Below are 13451 nucleotides of genomic sequence, written 5' to 3'. Positions count from 1 at the left end.
TTTTAACAGTACATTAAAAGGACATTAAATCCTTCCTTTTGAGTTCAGTGCCCATGTCAATGCTTAAAATGTATAGACCATTGTCTGGTCTCGTAAAACAACTTGGGCTCATAATTTCTCAAAAGATACGGTAAATTCACCATTTTCACATCAAATATTCTGCTCTCATTTTAACCAGCATCAGAGACTATCTCTACTTCAGGTATTAATTAGAGAGTAATAGTTTTCAACTTTTATTCTACTTCTTCACACCTGCCAGATAGGACACATTTCTGCCTGTGGCTCTCTGTGGTAAAGTTTCCCTTAGGAAGGGAGGGCAGAAGGAATGGGCTGCTTCCTTGAGGTATACTAGAATTCTAAGGAGTATGGGTAAGATAGGCCACCCCTCACTGAGGTAGTATGAAAATCACTGGATCCAGCACCATTCATCTTTATTCTTTAGATTCTCTCCCTGTATTGAGTTAAATGATTTAAGAGCTAAGTACTTGGACTATATAATAATAATTAAAATTAAAATATACTCCTTTACAGAAATGTCTTACTAAGATATGACTAATGATTATACTGATTATATATATTATAGGATTGATGCAAGAATCAGCTATCTTAAGAGCATTTCCATAATTTTCAAAAAAGAAAACTGGACATGATATCAAAGCTCTTGTTATTCTATGCTATTTATACAGTAATTTCATAAAATAAGTTCATATTTGAGTTTTGTTTGAGGGAAAAATAACTGGTTTCCTAGATATGAGTGCCTTTTTTCTCTGCAGTGGGAAACATGTTTAGAGACTCAGGAGAACCGATTTCTAATTATGATCTGGCTTTTACCAACGACTATAAGATATCCAAGTTTCTTTCAGCTTTGAAATTCAATATCTTTTCAAGGAAAAAAATCTTCCTTTCTCCTTTCCTTTTAGAAAATTCAAAGAAAATTACTGTCAAATGATTATTTGCAGGTACATAGCAATACAAACTTTTCTGCTTTCTTTTACATGTTCTGTTTTATTTTACCCATAAAAGACTAATTTTTCACTGTCTTTAACTCTGTAAACCATTGTAAATCCTACTGATAACAGGTATGATATAAAACAAATGATCATAGTTCTAACATGGATTAGAACTGGTGGACAGAAGGATAAATTTGTCTTTTTGACATTCAGTTCTTGTTTTTAGTTGATGTGTCGCTAAACCTACTAAAGGTTAAAATTACTTGTGATACAATTAGGATGCCTTAATCTATTTTAATGGGTCAGTAACATGCTAAAAAGGAGAAAATATTAAAATTCCATGTTTATAGCTAAACTCATCATTTTCATATTTTTTGTGATATATAGGGAATCATTGCTGCAATTTTTGCTTCTTAGATAATATCAAGGTTATTCATTCAAGTATTATATTTCTAAAAATCCATGAACTACATTTAATTTCAGATATTAATTTGCTAATGGCTTTTTTCTTGTTTCTTTATCTTAGAGTAACCAGACCTGGTGCTAAGATCCTCCTTTAAAACACAAATACAAAAAAGTTGTTTCCCTTTCTCTTACTTCTATAGTAATAGATTTTGGCTAAAATTTTATATTTGAATTAATATTTTTCTGTTCATTTCACATTCATTAGAAACAAACAAAAAATAAATTTAAGTTAATATGTTTTGATTCCATTAAATTTTCGTAAGTTTTATTACTTCCTCTCAGTTTAGAATAATCTGGGAAAATCAGGTATACTTTGTATTTATCAATACAAGTGAAGTTTTGTTAATAGCTTGAGAATGTTATTTTCTTCAGGGCTAAACCAAACTCTGCTCATAGGGCTTTTTCTAAATTAGTACCTCCTTTTCTCTTTAACATTCATGTTACCATTCAATGGTTCAGATGCACTGAGAAAGAGACACAATATAGGTAAGAGACAGAGAACATGGGCAAGAAAGTGGTGACTAAATTAGAATAGAACCAGTCCCAAAAGTAGTGAGATAGAGACGAGCAAAGATCCCCTGGTTCCCACCTTTCTCTCTGAAAACATTTTCCAATTGACTTCCCAATGTTTAAAAATCTATAATTAGAGCTTAATTTCTTTCTGGGCTTGGACTCCATTCTTTTCGTTTAAGCCAAACAGGAGCCCCACTTGAGTTTAATGTTCTAAAGCAAAATATTATCATCAATATTGAAAATATGTTAAATTAATAATATACAAATAGAAGAGCTGGCTTACATAGGGTGGTTACTTTAAAATGTCCAAGATGTCAGGCACTCTTAAAATCATCAAGTTTTTGGGGCCTTGCTTCTGGTGGTATGCATTCTGAAGGCTGAGAATGACACTGCTGAGTAAGGAATATTCTCTCATCCAAAATAAATCTCCATGGAATACCTTCAGGATAAATGTGGTTATAATGTAGGTGACCTATCAAACCAAACATTTTTTGTTCTCTAGAGTGGACTAATTCTTATGGAATTAGTGCTTGTGCTTTTTTGAGCTGTTAAAGAGACAAAGAGATAGACAAAGATGAGTAATAAACTAATCAAATCAAGTCATGGACTACAAAAAAAGTGCACAGATTAATAAGGAATGGTTTCATTAATTTTAAAAGTTAAAAAAAAACCCTACAAAATGTAAAAATGAATATCCAAAACAATGCTTATTAAAGTGAGGAAAGAACTAAATTCACTTTCAAAAAGAAACTTTATTCCAAAATATTAAAAGTGATATTGTTTTCTGTTTTTGGAATTATTGAGATGTGTAATTATCTCCTTTATACTTATTCCACTTTAAAAAATGCTCTTAAATGAACTTACATTCCTTTAATATTCCAGGGACAAATTCAAGTTAAATCAAATTCATGATAATAGTATTCTCTAGAGATGGGGCTTTATCACCACTCAATATTGGTAAAATTTGAGCTTATAATAAAATTTTGTTAATCTCTGCTAAAAATAGCCTGAATAAATCTAGTATTGTTCTTGGATGCATCTCTCCTCCAAAAGAATTATTTATTTATTACATTTGACACTCCTTATATATAGAATATGTAAGGCAAATAGCATTTAAAAATAGCATATGGAAAACAAAAACATATGGGGGGGTTGTGAAAAGAAGTTGTAGGATTAGGCAGGCAAGGCTCAATTCTCTTACAAAAACAATGGAGAAAGAGCCAAAAGCTACCTGAAGGACATGATTTGGGGGTCAACAGACCAGGACAGTGCTTCACAACTCCCAGAAGGGTGAGGGACAGAGAAAAAGAAGCTGAAACAACAAATGTGAGTTACCCATTCTCCCTGGGAGCTGGGAAGGGCTCCCTTTTCTCACTTCCAAAATATTTAGTGGTGGTAAAACCTCTGGGTCATTGAAGATTGCTGAGAAGAGAGCAGATATCTTCCTCCCTGTCAGCTGTTAGAAGGGAAAATGGAAGGGGAGTCAGGGGACATTTCTTCAGTGAATTCAGACAGTGGAGCCTGCTTTGAATCTTGGCTCTGGCCAGACCAGAACAAAGGAAAATGGAGAGAGATACACATCCACAGAAAGGTGCACCAATGAGCGCCATCTGTTGGCTGGTCTGGAAATTGCATGGAAAAAACTGCAGTTGGGTCTCTCTGCTCTCTAACTCCTAGGAGAAAATTGGCACCACATTAGGGAATCCCTTGCATGATATTGATAACTTAGGTTGGCCAATTTTATAGGCTTAGGATAAGTTGAAACAACCAAATATCAAAGAATAACTGTGAAAAAATAATAACAACAGGAAAGAGACAGAAATCAGCCATCAGAGTAAATTCACCAACATATTCTGGTGCCTAGACATCAGCAAAAAATTACAGGTGATATTAGGAAACAGGAAGAGTTGGCCCAGCCAAAGGAACAAACCAAATATACTGAAGAGATACAGGATTTAAGAGAATCAGTGATAATCATACAACTTTCCAAAATCAATGTAAAGAATTGAAAGAAAATATGACTAAAGAGATGAAGGATATTAAGACACTGGGTGAGGATAAAGAACAATTTGAAGGTCTGCAAAGAAAACAGAACTTATTGGAATGAAAGACATGAAGGAGGAGATAAAAAATACATTAGAGGCACATATGAGAGATTTGAATTGCTTAAAGACAGAATTAGTGATTTCAAAGACAGAACACTGAACTGGAAAAGACAGGAAAAGAGAAAGAGAAGAGAATGGAACAATGGAACAGGTTCTCAGGGAATCAGGGAATTGAATGACAACATGAAACACAAAACATATTCGTTATTGGTTTCCCAGAAGGAGAAGAGAATGGAAAAGGGGCCGAAAGAATATTTGAAGAAATAATGATTACAAACTTCCCAACACTCATGAAAATCATAAATACAAATATCCAAGAAGGACAATGCACCTCAAACAGAATAAATCAGAATAGACCTACTCTGAGACAACTACTATTCAGAATGACAAATATCAAAGATAGAAGATTCTGAAAGCAACAAGAGAAAAGCAAAGGATCACATACAAGTGAACCTCAATAAGATTAAGCACTGGCCTCTCATGAGAAACCATGGAAGAGAGTAGTGGTATGATGTATTTAAGGCACTAAAGGAGAAAAACTTCTTGCTAAGAATTCTGTATCCAGCAAAGCTGTCCTTTGAAACTGAAGGGAATGCAAAGCCTTCACAAATAAAAACTGAAAGAATATTCTACCAAATACCAGAATTACTACAGATAGTAAAGAGAGTGATGTGGCTTGAAATGAAAAAGCAAGGGTGAGAGATGTGGAGAGGAGTGTAGAAATGAAAATTATTAGATAGGTTAAATTAAAGGGTAAAAAGGTAGACAATATTACAATATGACAACACAAATCCAAGGTGAAAATTGATGAAGTAAGTAATGCCTTTACAGTAATAACATTGCATGCTAATGGCTTGAACTCAATCAAAAGACATAGACTGATTGAATGGATAATAAATATAAGCCATCTATATGTTGTCTACAAGAGACTCACCTCAATGCAAGGACACACCCAGGTTAAAAGTGAAAGCTTGGAAAAAGGTATCCCATGCAAATAGTAACCAAAAAAAGAGCTGGAGTAGTGACATTAATATCAGACAAAATAGATTTCAAATGCAAAACTTTTATAAAGGAGGAAGAAGGTCATTATATATTAATAAAATGGGCAATACAGCAAGAAGAAATAAAATATACTAGTAATTAAACACCTAACCTCAGTACTACAAGATACATGAGGCACACACTGGCAAAGCTGAAGGGAGAAATAGAAGTCTACAATGATGTTTGTAGACTTCAATACACTACTCTCAGTATTGTATAGAACACCTGGACAAAGGATAAAGAAACAGAGAGCTTGAATAATATGATAAATGAACTAGACCTGAAAGACATCTTTAGAGCACTGCACCACAAAAGAAGTGCTCATGGAACCTTCTCCAAGATAGACCATTTGTCAGGTCACAAGACAAGCCTCAAAAAATTTAAAAAGATTGAGATTATACAAGACACTTTTTCTGATCATAACGGAATGAACTGGATATCAATAATGGATGGAAAAAGGGAAATTTCATAAATACATGGAGATTAAACAACATATTCAAATAAAATTGGGTCAAAGAAGAAATTGCAAGAGAATTCTTCATATCTTGAGATGAATGAAAAAGAGAACACAACATATCAAAACTTATGGGACAGAAAACAAGCAAGATGGTGGCAGAGTGAGGAGCTCCTAGAATCAGCTCTTGCTACAGGACAGCTATTAATCACTCAGAGCTATCTAAAGCACCTGTTTGGGGACTCCAGGAGATGAGAAGATCATCCAGCAACATCCTTGAAAGAACGGAAGGAGGAGACTGCCCATCTGCAGAGAAGATTCCTGAGAAGAGCCTTCAAAACTGCGGAGGCTGGTGCCATTCCCCACTGGCAGCACAAGCCACCAATGTGAGCTATTCCGTGGCTGGAATTGGAAGCTCCAGGTCCCCAAAATGGGGGAGGAAGAAACAGTTGGGTACCAAATTCAGCTACAGATTAGTAAATTTGGTGGGCTGAAATATAGTCCTTAGAACACCTAAAGTTTGAACCTGCACAAGTCAGAATGAGGCTGGCAGCCATCATTTTAACTATCCCTAGCATGAAGGGAAGCAGGGTAGACTGAAAATCACAGAACTGGTAGGGACAACTTCTTTCAATCCAGATCAGATTGCAGCTCTATCTTAGGCCCCAGCCCCATGTCCAGCAGGGAGGAAGCTAAGGGGACCTGAGCCTCTCCAGGAAAATACAGGCTATGACCTGGATGTCAGAGATCATCCTACTCTGGCAGCGCAAGGCACCTCAAGAGTTATTCTGTGGCTGGAGTTGGAAGTTCCATTTCCCAAAACAGGGGAGGAAGAGACTGTTGGCCACTGACTTCAGCTGCTGATTAGTAGATTCAGCTTGCTAGAGTATATTTTGAACCTGTTCAAGTTTTAAAGTGGCTGGTAGTTTCCATTTTGACTGAGCCCTTAGCATGAGGGGAAACAGTGATGGTAGGGACTGGCTTCTTTCCACCCAGATTGGAGTGCAGCTCTAGCCTAGGTTTCTTTTTTTTTAAGATTTATTTATTTCTCTCCCCTCCCCCCCCACCCCGGTTTTCTGTTCTCTGTGTCTATTTGCTGCGTCTTGTTTCTTTGTCCGCTTCTGTTGTTGTCAGCGGCACGGGAATCTGTGTCTCTTTTTTTGTTGAGTCAACTTGTTGTGTCAGCTCTCCGTGTGGGTGGTGCCATTCTTAGGCAGACTGCACTTTCTTTCACGCTCGGTGGCTCTCCTTACGGGGCGCACTCCTTGCACATGGGGCTCCCCTATGCGGGGGACACCCCTGCGTGGCACGGCACTCCTTGCGCGCATCAGCACTGTGCATGGGCCAGCTCCACATGGGTCAAGGAGGCCCAGGGTTTGAACTGTGGACCTCCCATGTGGTAGACGGATGCCCTAACCACTGGGCCAAGTCCTTTTCCCTCTAGTCTAGGTTTCAACCCTACCTCTGGCAAGGAGGAAGCTCGTGGGACCTGCAAGTCTCTCTGGGTAACTGCAGGTACATTCGACTGGCACACTCTGAATATTTGGAAGTCCACCCGGGCAACTGTGATCATTTTGGACCTGCACAGTATAGAACGTTACCTACCCCTGAAACTCCATCCCCACCCCAGACAGGAGAAGAAGGGGTGTGATGCTTCATCAGTCTCTCCAGGCAACTAGAGTCTAGGCTGCATGACTTGGATTATTTTACATGACTGTAGCTCTCTCCATACTCCTGGCAAAGGAGAAAGGTGGGAGAAAATTCATGGGACTCTGGGGCAATGATGGCAGCTTGAGCCAACACAGGTTACAACACCAAGTATATCCTTGGCTCCTACTACACAACCAGCAAGGGAGAAAGGGTAAGAAACCCCTAAACTAAAGAGAGAAACTGCACCCAGAATAAATATGTCTAGTGAGCCAGATGCCAAAACACCAACAAAAATTACAATCTGTACCAAAGAACAAGAAGATACAGCCCAGATAAAGGAACAAGATAAGCCTACAGATGACATACAGGAGTTGAGACAACTAATCATAGATGCTTAAACAAATCTCCTTAATAAATTCAATGAGATGGCTAAAGGTACTAAGGATATTAAGGAAACATTGGATAAGCACAAAGAATTTGAAAGCATATATTGAAAAATAGCAGATCCTACAGGAATGAAAGGTGCAATAAATGATATTAAAAATTCACTGGATTCATGTAACAGCAGATTTGAGGAGGCCGTATGAGATATGGTCTCCAAAAGTGAACATACAAAAGAAAGATGAATAAAAGAATGGAAAAAATTGAACAAGTTCCCAGGGAACTAAATGACAGCAAGAGTTGTGCAAACATATATGCCATGGATGTCCCAGAAGGAGAAGAGAAGGGAAAAGGGGCAAAAGGAATATTAATAATGGTAGAAAATGTCCCAACTTTATTGATGGACATATATATCTGTGTCCACGAAGCATAATCTGCATCCAAGAAGCATAGTCTGTTCCCATCTGAATAAATTTAATTAAACAAACTCTGACACATGTACTAATCAGAGTGTCAAATACCAAAGACAAAGAAAGAACTCTGAGATCAGCAGGAGAAAAGCAATGCATAACATATAAGGGATGCCCAATAAGATGAAGTGCTGATTTCTCATCAGAGACCATGGAGGTAAGATGACAGTTGTATGATATATTTAAAATACTGCAAGAGATAAACTTCCAGGCAAGAATTTTATATCTGGCAAGATTGTCTCTCAAAAGTGAGGATGAGTTTAGTATATTCACATATAAATGGAAACTGAGAGAGTTTATAACAAAGAGACTGGTCTTGCAGGAAATACTAAAGGGTATGCTACACTCTGAAAAGAAATGACAGGAGATGGATGTGGAAGAGCTTATATCAGTAAAAGTAACTAAAAGTCTCAAAAGAAAGTGAAAATAAAATGTGACAGATAAAACCCAAAGTTCAAAATGGATGAGATAAGAACTGCTTTTACAGTAATAACATTGAATATTAATGGATTTAACTCCCAAATTGAATACACTGACTGGCAGAATGGATAAGAAAATATAAGCCATTGGTGGTGGACTTGGCCCAGTGGTTATGGCATCCGTCTACCACATGGGAGGTCCGCGGTTCAAAGCCCGGGCCTCCTTGACATGTGTGGAGCTGGCCCATGTGCAGTGCTGATACGTGCAAGGAGTGCCATGCCACGCAGGGGTGTCCCCTGCGTAGGGGAGCCCTACGCGAAAGGAGTGCACCCCGTAAGGAGAGCTGCCCAGCATGAAAGAAAGTGCAGCCTGCCCAGGAATGGTACCACACACACGGAGAGTTGACACAACAAGATGACGCAACAAAAAGAAACACAGATTCCCATGCCACTGACAACAACAGAAGTGGACAAAGAAGACACAGCAAATAGACATAGAGAACAGACAACTGGGGCGGGGGTGGGGGGAGAGAAATAAATAAATAAATAAATCTTTAAAAAAAAAAGAAAATATAAGCCATCTATAAGCTGTCTGCAGAAGTCTCACCTTAGACCCAAGGATGCCAATGGATTGAAAGGGAAAGGCTCTAAAAAGACATTCCAGACATGCAGTAACCAAAAGATAACAACAACAACAAGCTGGAGTAGCTATACTTAAATTAGATGAAATCAACTTTAATAACCCTAGTAATGCACATTCAGAGGATGAAATCAGGAAAAAAAATTCAATTTCCAACAGCAACTAAAAGAATCAAATATTTAGGGATAAACTTAAGCAAGGATGTAAAGCACTTGTATTCAGAAAACAACAATGCATTGTTAAAAGAAATTTTTAAAAAGGCATAAATAATTGGAAGAACATTCTATGCTCATGGACTGGAAGACTAAATATCATTAAGATGTCAATTTTATGCAAATTGATATAAAGACTCAATGTAATCCAGAAAAACATTCCACCAGATTAAAAAAAAATAAATGGAAAACACAATTATTGAATTTATTTGGGAAGGTAGGTAGCCCCAAAGAGCCAGAAACATCTTAAAATCAAAAGAAAAATTGGAGAACTCTCACTTCTAGACTTTAAATCATATTACCTAGGTACAGTAGTTAAAAGAGTTTGGTATTGGCATAAAGACAGATCCACAGACCAATGGAACTGAACTGATGGTTCAGAAACAGAGCCTCACATCTATGGCCAAGTGATTTTTGATAAGCTTGTCAAACCCACCCAACTCGGGCAAAACAGTCTATTCAACAAATGGTGCTGTGAGAACAGGATATCCATAGCCAAAAGAAGAAACCTTTTATATAAGGATTGTATCTCAAACCTTATACAAAACTTAACTCAGAATGGATCAAAAACCTAAATATAAATGCAAGAACCATAAAACTTTTGGAAGAAAATTTCAGAATACATCTTCAAGACCTAGTGGTAGGTAATGGATTCTTAAAGGAGAAAGAGGAAGACTCAGATGGACTACTGATGCTTAATGTATGTAGAAGTTTTAATTAACTTTACTGTAAAAGCGTGGAAAGGTATAGAGGTGATGGTAACACATTATAGTGAGTAACAGCTGGTTTAAAAATGGGAATGTGTCTGAAAAGAGTAGTCTAAGGATGTAAATGTCAGTTGAAAGCTAGAGAATATTCTAGAGACTGAATAACATAGAAAACCCAGAGGTGGATGAGAATTGTGGTTGATGGTATAGATGCAAGAGTGTTCTTTGTGAGATAGATCAGATATATTTTACTATTGGGAATGTGGAGAAGCATGGGAAAAATAGAACTGTAGTGACCTATGGACTGTGGTTAACAGCAATACTGTAATATTCATGCATCTATGCCAAAGATGTACTGTGTTGATGATGGGGGAGTATGGAAAATGTATGCTATGAACCATGGTTGGTGGTTAATAGTCTGATGATATTGTCTCATAATCTGTAAGAAATGTTCCACTACAGTGTGATGTGTTGATGGAGGGGTGTTGTATGGGAATTCGACACATGTACATGATTGTTTTGTAAGTTTACAACTTCTGTAATAAAAATATATTAAAAAAAAATAGGGTGGGTTGGGGGAAAAATACCAAATGTAAGATATGGACTATAGTTAGTAGTAAGATTTTGACAATTTTCTTTCATAATTTGTAACAAATGTCTCACAATAATGCAAGATGTTGGTTGTGGGTTGATGTATGTGAGTCCTGTATGATGTTATGCATGTTTCCTTTGTAAATTCACAACTTTTACTATACACTTATTGTTTATGCATGCTCATGTCTAAATAATTTAAAATAATAATAGATAAATAGGTGTTTCATCCTGAAGCATGTGCAACTCTAGAGCAGCATTGCTCATTAGAAAATGAGAGCATGTATGCAATTTTAAATTTTCTATTAGCCATAGAATAAAAGTAAAAAGAAACAATGAAGTTCATTTCTTTACATTTTCTCAAAGTCTCATTTCTCTGATATTACTATAGTCAGGTCAGCTTTCTTATGCTTACTGTTTGTATATCATATCTTTTCCATCCTTCTACTTTCAATCTAACTGTAGAAGTTAATGTTAATAACATTTATTTAAACAAAATATCCAAAATAGTATTTCAATATTTAATCAATATAAAACATTATTAATGAAATGTTTTAGATTTTTTTCCTGCTGCGTCTTTTAAATCCAGTGTGTATTTTATATTTTCAGCATATCTCCTGTTCAGATGTGAAATTTTCAAAGATTACAGTGAATTGTAATCCTACTAAAACAACAAAGTAATTTTAGTGGTATTTAACAGCTTTGGTTTCCAAATCTCTATTAAATAAGATTAAATAAAATTTAAAATTAAAAAAAAAATAGAGTGGGTTGGAGGAAAAATACATCAAATATAAACTTTTGTTAGTAGTAGTATTTTGAGGATGTTTTTTCATCATTAGTTAAAAATGTTTCAGACCAATGCAAGGTTTTGATGGTAGGGTGAGGGATGAGAGTCCTGTGTGATGTTATGCATGTTTGTTTTGTAAGTTCACAACTTTAATATACATTTATTGTTTATGGAGAATTATGTATGAGTGACAAACTTCAATAGATTAAGAAAATTAACACATACGTGTAGTTTGAAAAGTTTTAGTAAATGTATATGATTGTGGAATTATCACTAGAATTCATTTATAGGACTTTTCTGTGCCCATTTGGCATCAGTCTTTTCTTTCACTCCCAGAACCAGACAATGATGAGGTGCTTTTTTGTCTCTCTAGTTTGTCTTTTCTAGAGATTTCATATAAATAAAAGCATTCACTATGTTAAAAAACCCACAAAACCTATGAGACACCACAAAGGCAAGTGCTGAGAGGGAAATTTATAGCCCTTAATGCTAAATTTGAAGACCTAACTGCACATCAGGAGGAACTAGAAAAAGAATAACCATTTAATGCTAAATCAACCTGAAGGAAGGAAACAGGAAAGATCAGAGCAGAAATAAATGTGATCAAGAAAAAAACCCAAACAATTTAGAATCAAGAAAACCAAAAGTTCATTCTTTGAGAAGATCAACAAAATAAAAAAACCCTTAGGTCTCAGGAGGTAACTTTTAGGCACCCTGCAGCTCTAGGCCTAGTTCAAATTTCAGGCATACAAGCTCATAAGCATAGTCATCCATATCAAGGGCTCATCATTGGAGCATCCTTCTTCACTGGTCTTTGCCCTTGTACTTGGGGGATTGTTCCGTTGGGGAAGGTGACAGACCTTCCCTGGCTAGGAACTCAGCACTCCCTCAGTTGTCATTTGTAACTGTAACTACTATGAAAATACCAACGTATATCTGAACATTTTTATGTACCCTATATCAAGACTTTATAGGCAACTCATACAACCCTATGAAATCAGCAACCTGTTGGCAGGTCTTATTTTGGAATATATGATCATCTATTTCCCAATATAATAGAGTTAGATTCATTTATAATTCCCCTGCTCTTGAATATTCTACCCCTTTTATTTGAACCTATAATTATCACTACACCCATTAAATACATGTCTACAAGGAAAACAAAAACAAAAACAAACCCTTAGCTAGATGGACAAAGAAGAGAAAATATGCAAATAAATAAAATCAGAAACAAAAGAGGGACATTCCCACTGACCCCGCAGAAAAAAGAGGGTCATAAGACAATATTATGAACAACTGTATGCCAAAAAACTAGAAAATGTAGACGAGATGGACAAATTCCTTGAAACACACTAACCACCTACCCTGACCCTAAAAGAAATGGAAGACCTCAACAAACCAATCAAAAGTGAAGAGATTGAAACAATCATCAAAAACCTCCCAAAGATGAAAAGCCTCAGACCAGATGGCTTCACAAGTGAGTTCTACCAATCATTCAAAGAGGACCTAATACCAATCTTGTTCAAGCTCTTCAAAAAAATTGAACAGGAAAAAATACTACCAAACTGACTATGTAGCCAACATCATCCTAACACCAAAACCAGAAAATGATACTACAAAAAAAGAACAGTACAGACTAATACCTCTAATGAATGTAGATGCAAAAATCCTCCACAAAAATACTTGGAAACCAAATCCAAAAGCACATCAAAGGAATTATACACCAAAAATCAAGTGGGTTTTATCCGAAGTATGAAAGGGTGGTCCAACACAGGAAAATCAGTGTAATAAACCACATTGATAAATTGAAGAAGAAAAATCATATGATTCTCTCTACTGACATAGAAAAGGCATTTAACAATATACAGCACCCTTTCTTGATAAAAACACTCCAAAAGTTAGGAATAGAAGGAAGCTTTCTCAATATGGTAAAGTTTATATATGAGAACCTACAGCCAGTATTGTACTCAATGGTGAAAGACTGAAAGCTTTCCTGTTGAGATGGGGAACAAGACAAGGATGTCCACTGTCAACATTATTATTCAATATGTGCTAGAAGCTCTACC

General features: G+C 36.3%; 1 protein-coding gene across 1 annotated transcript in view; it reads right to left on the bottom strand.

Annotated features, from left to right (window-relative positions):
* RADX (RPA1 related single stranded DNA binding protein, X-linked) overlaps window positions 1-13451 on the bottom strand; it is a 116227-nt gene that overhangs the window by 46918 nt on the left and 55858 nt on the right. The window contains 1 exon segment of the mRNA XM_071212976.1: window positions 2212-2426. Coding sequence (XP_071069077.1) covers window positions 2212-2426 — 215 coding nt within the window.

The sequence above is a fragment of the Dasypus novemcinctus genome, chromosome X (assembly GCF_030445035.2).
Source record: "Dasypus novemcinctus isolate mDasNov1 chromosome X, mDasNov1.1.hap2, whole genome shotgun sequence".
Classification (NCBI taxonomy): Eukaryota; Metazoa; Chordata; class Mammalia; order Cingulata; family Dasypodidae; genus Dasypus; species Dasypus novemcinctus.
Note: the sequence above shows the minus strand (reverse complement) of the source record. Positions and strands in the feature narration are given on the sequence as shown.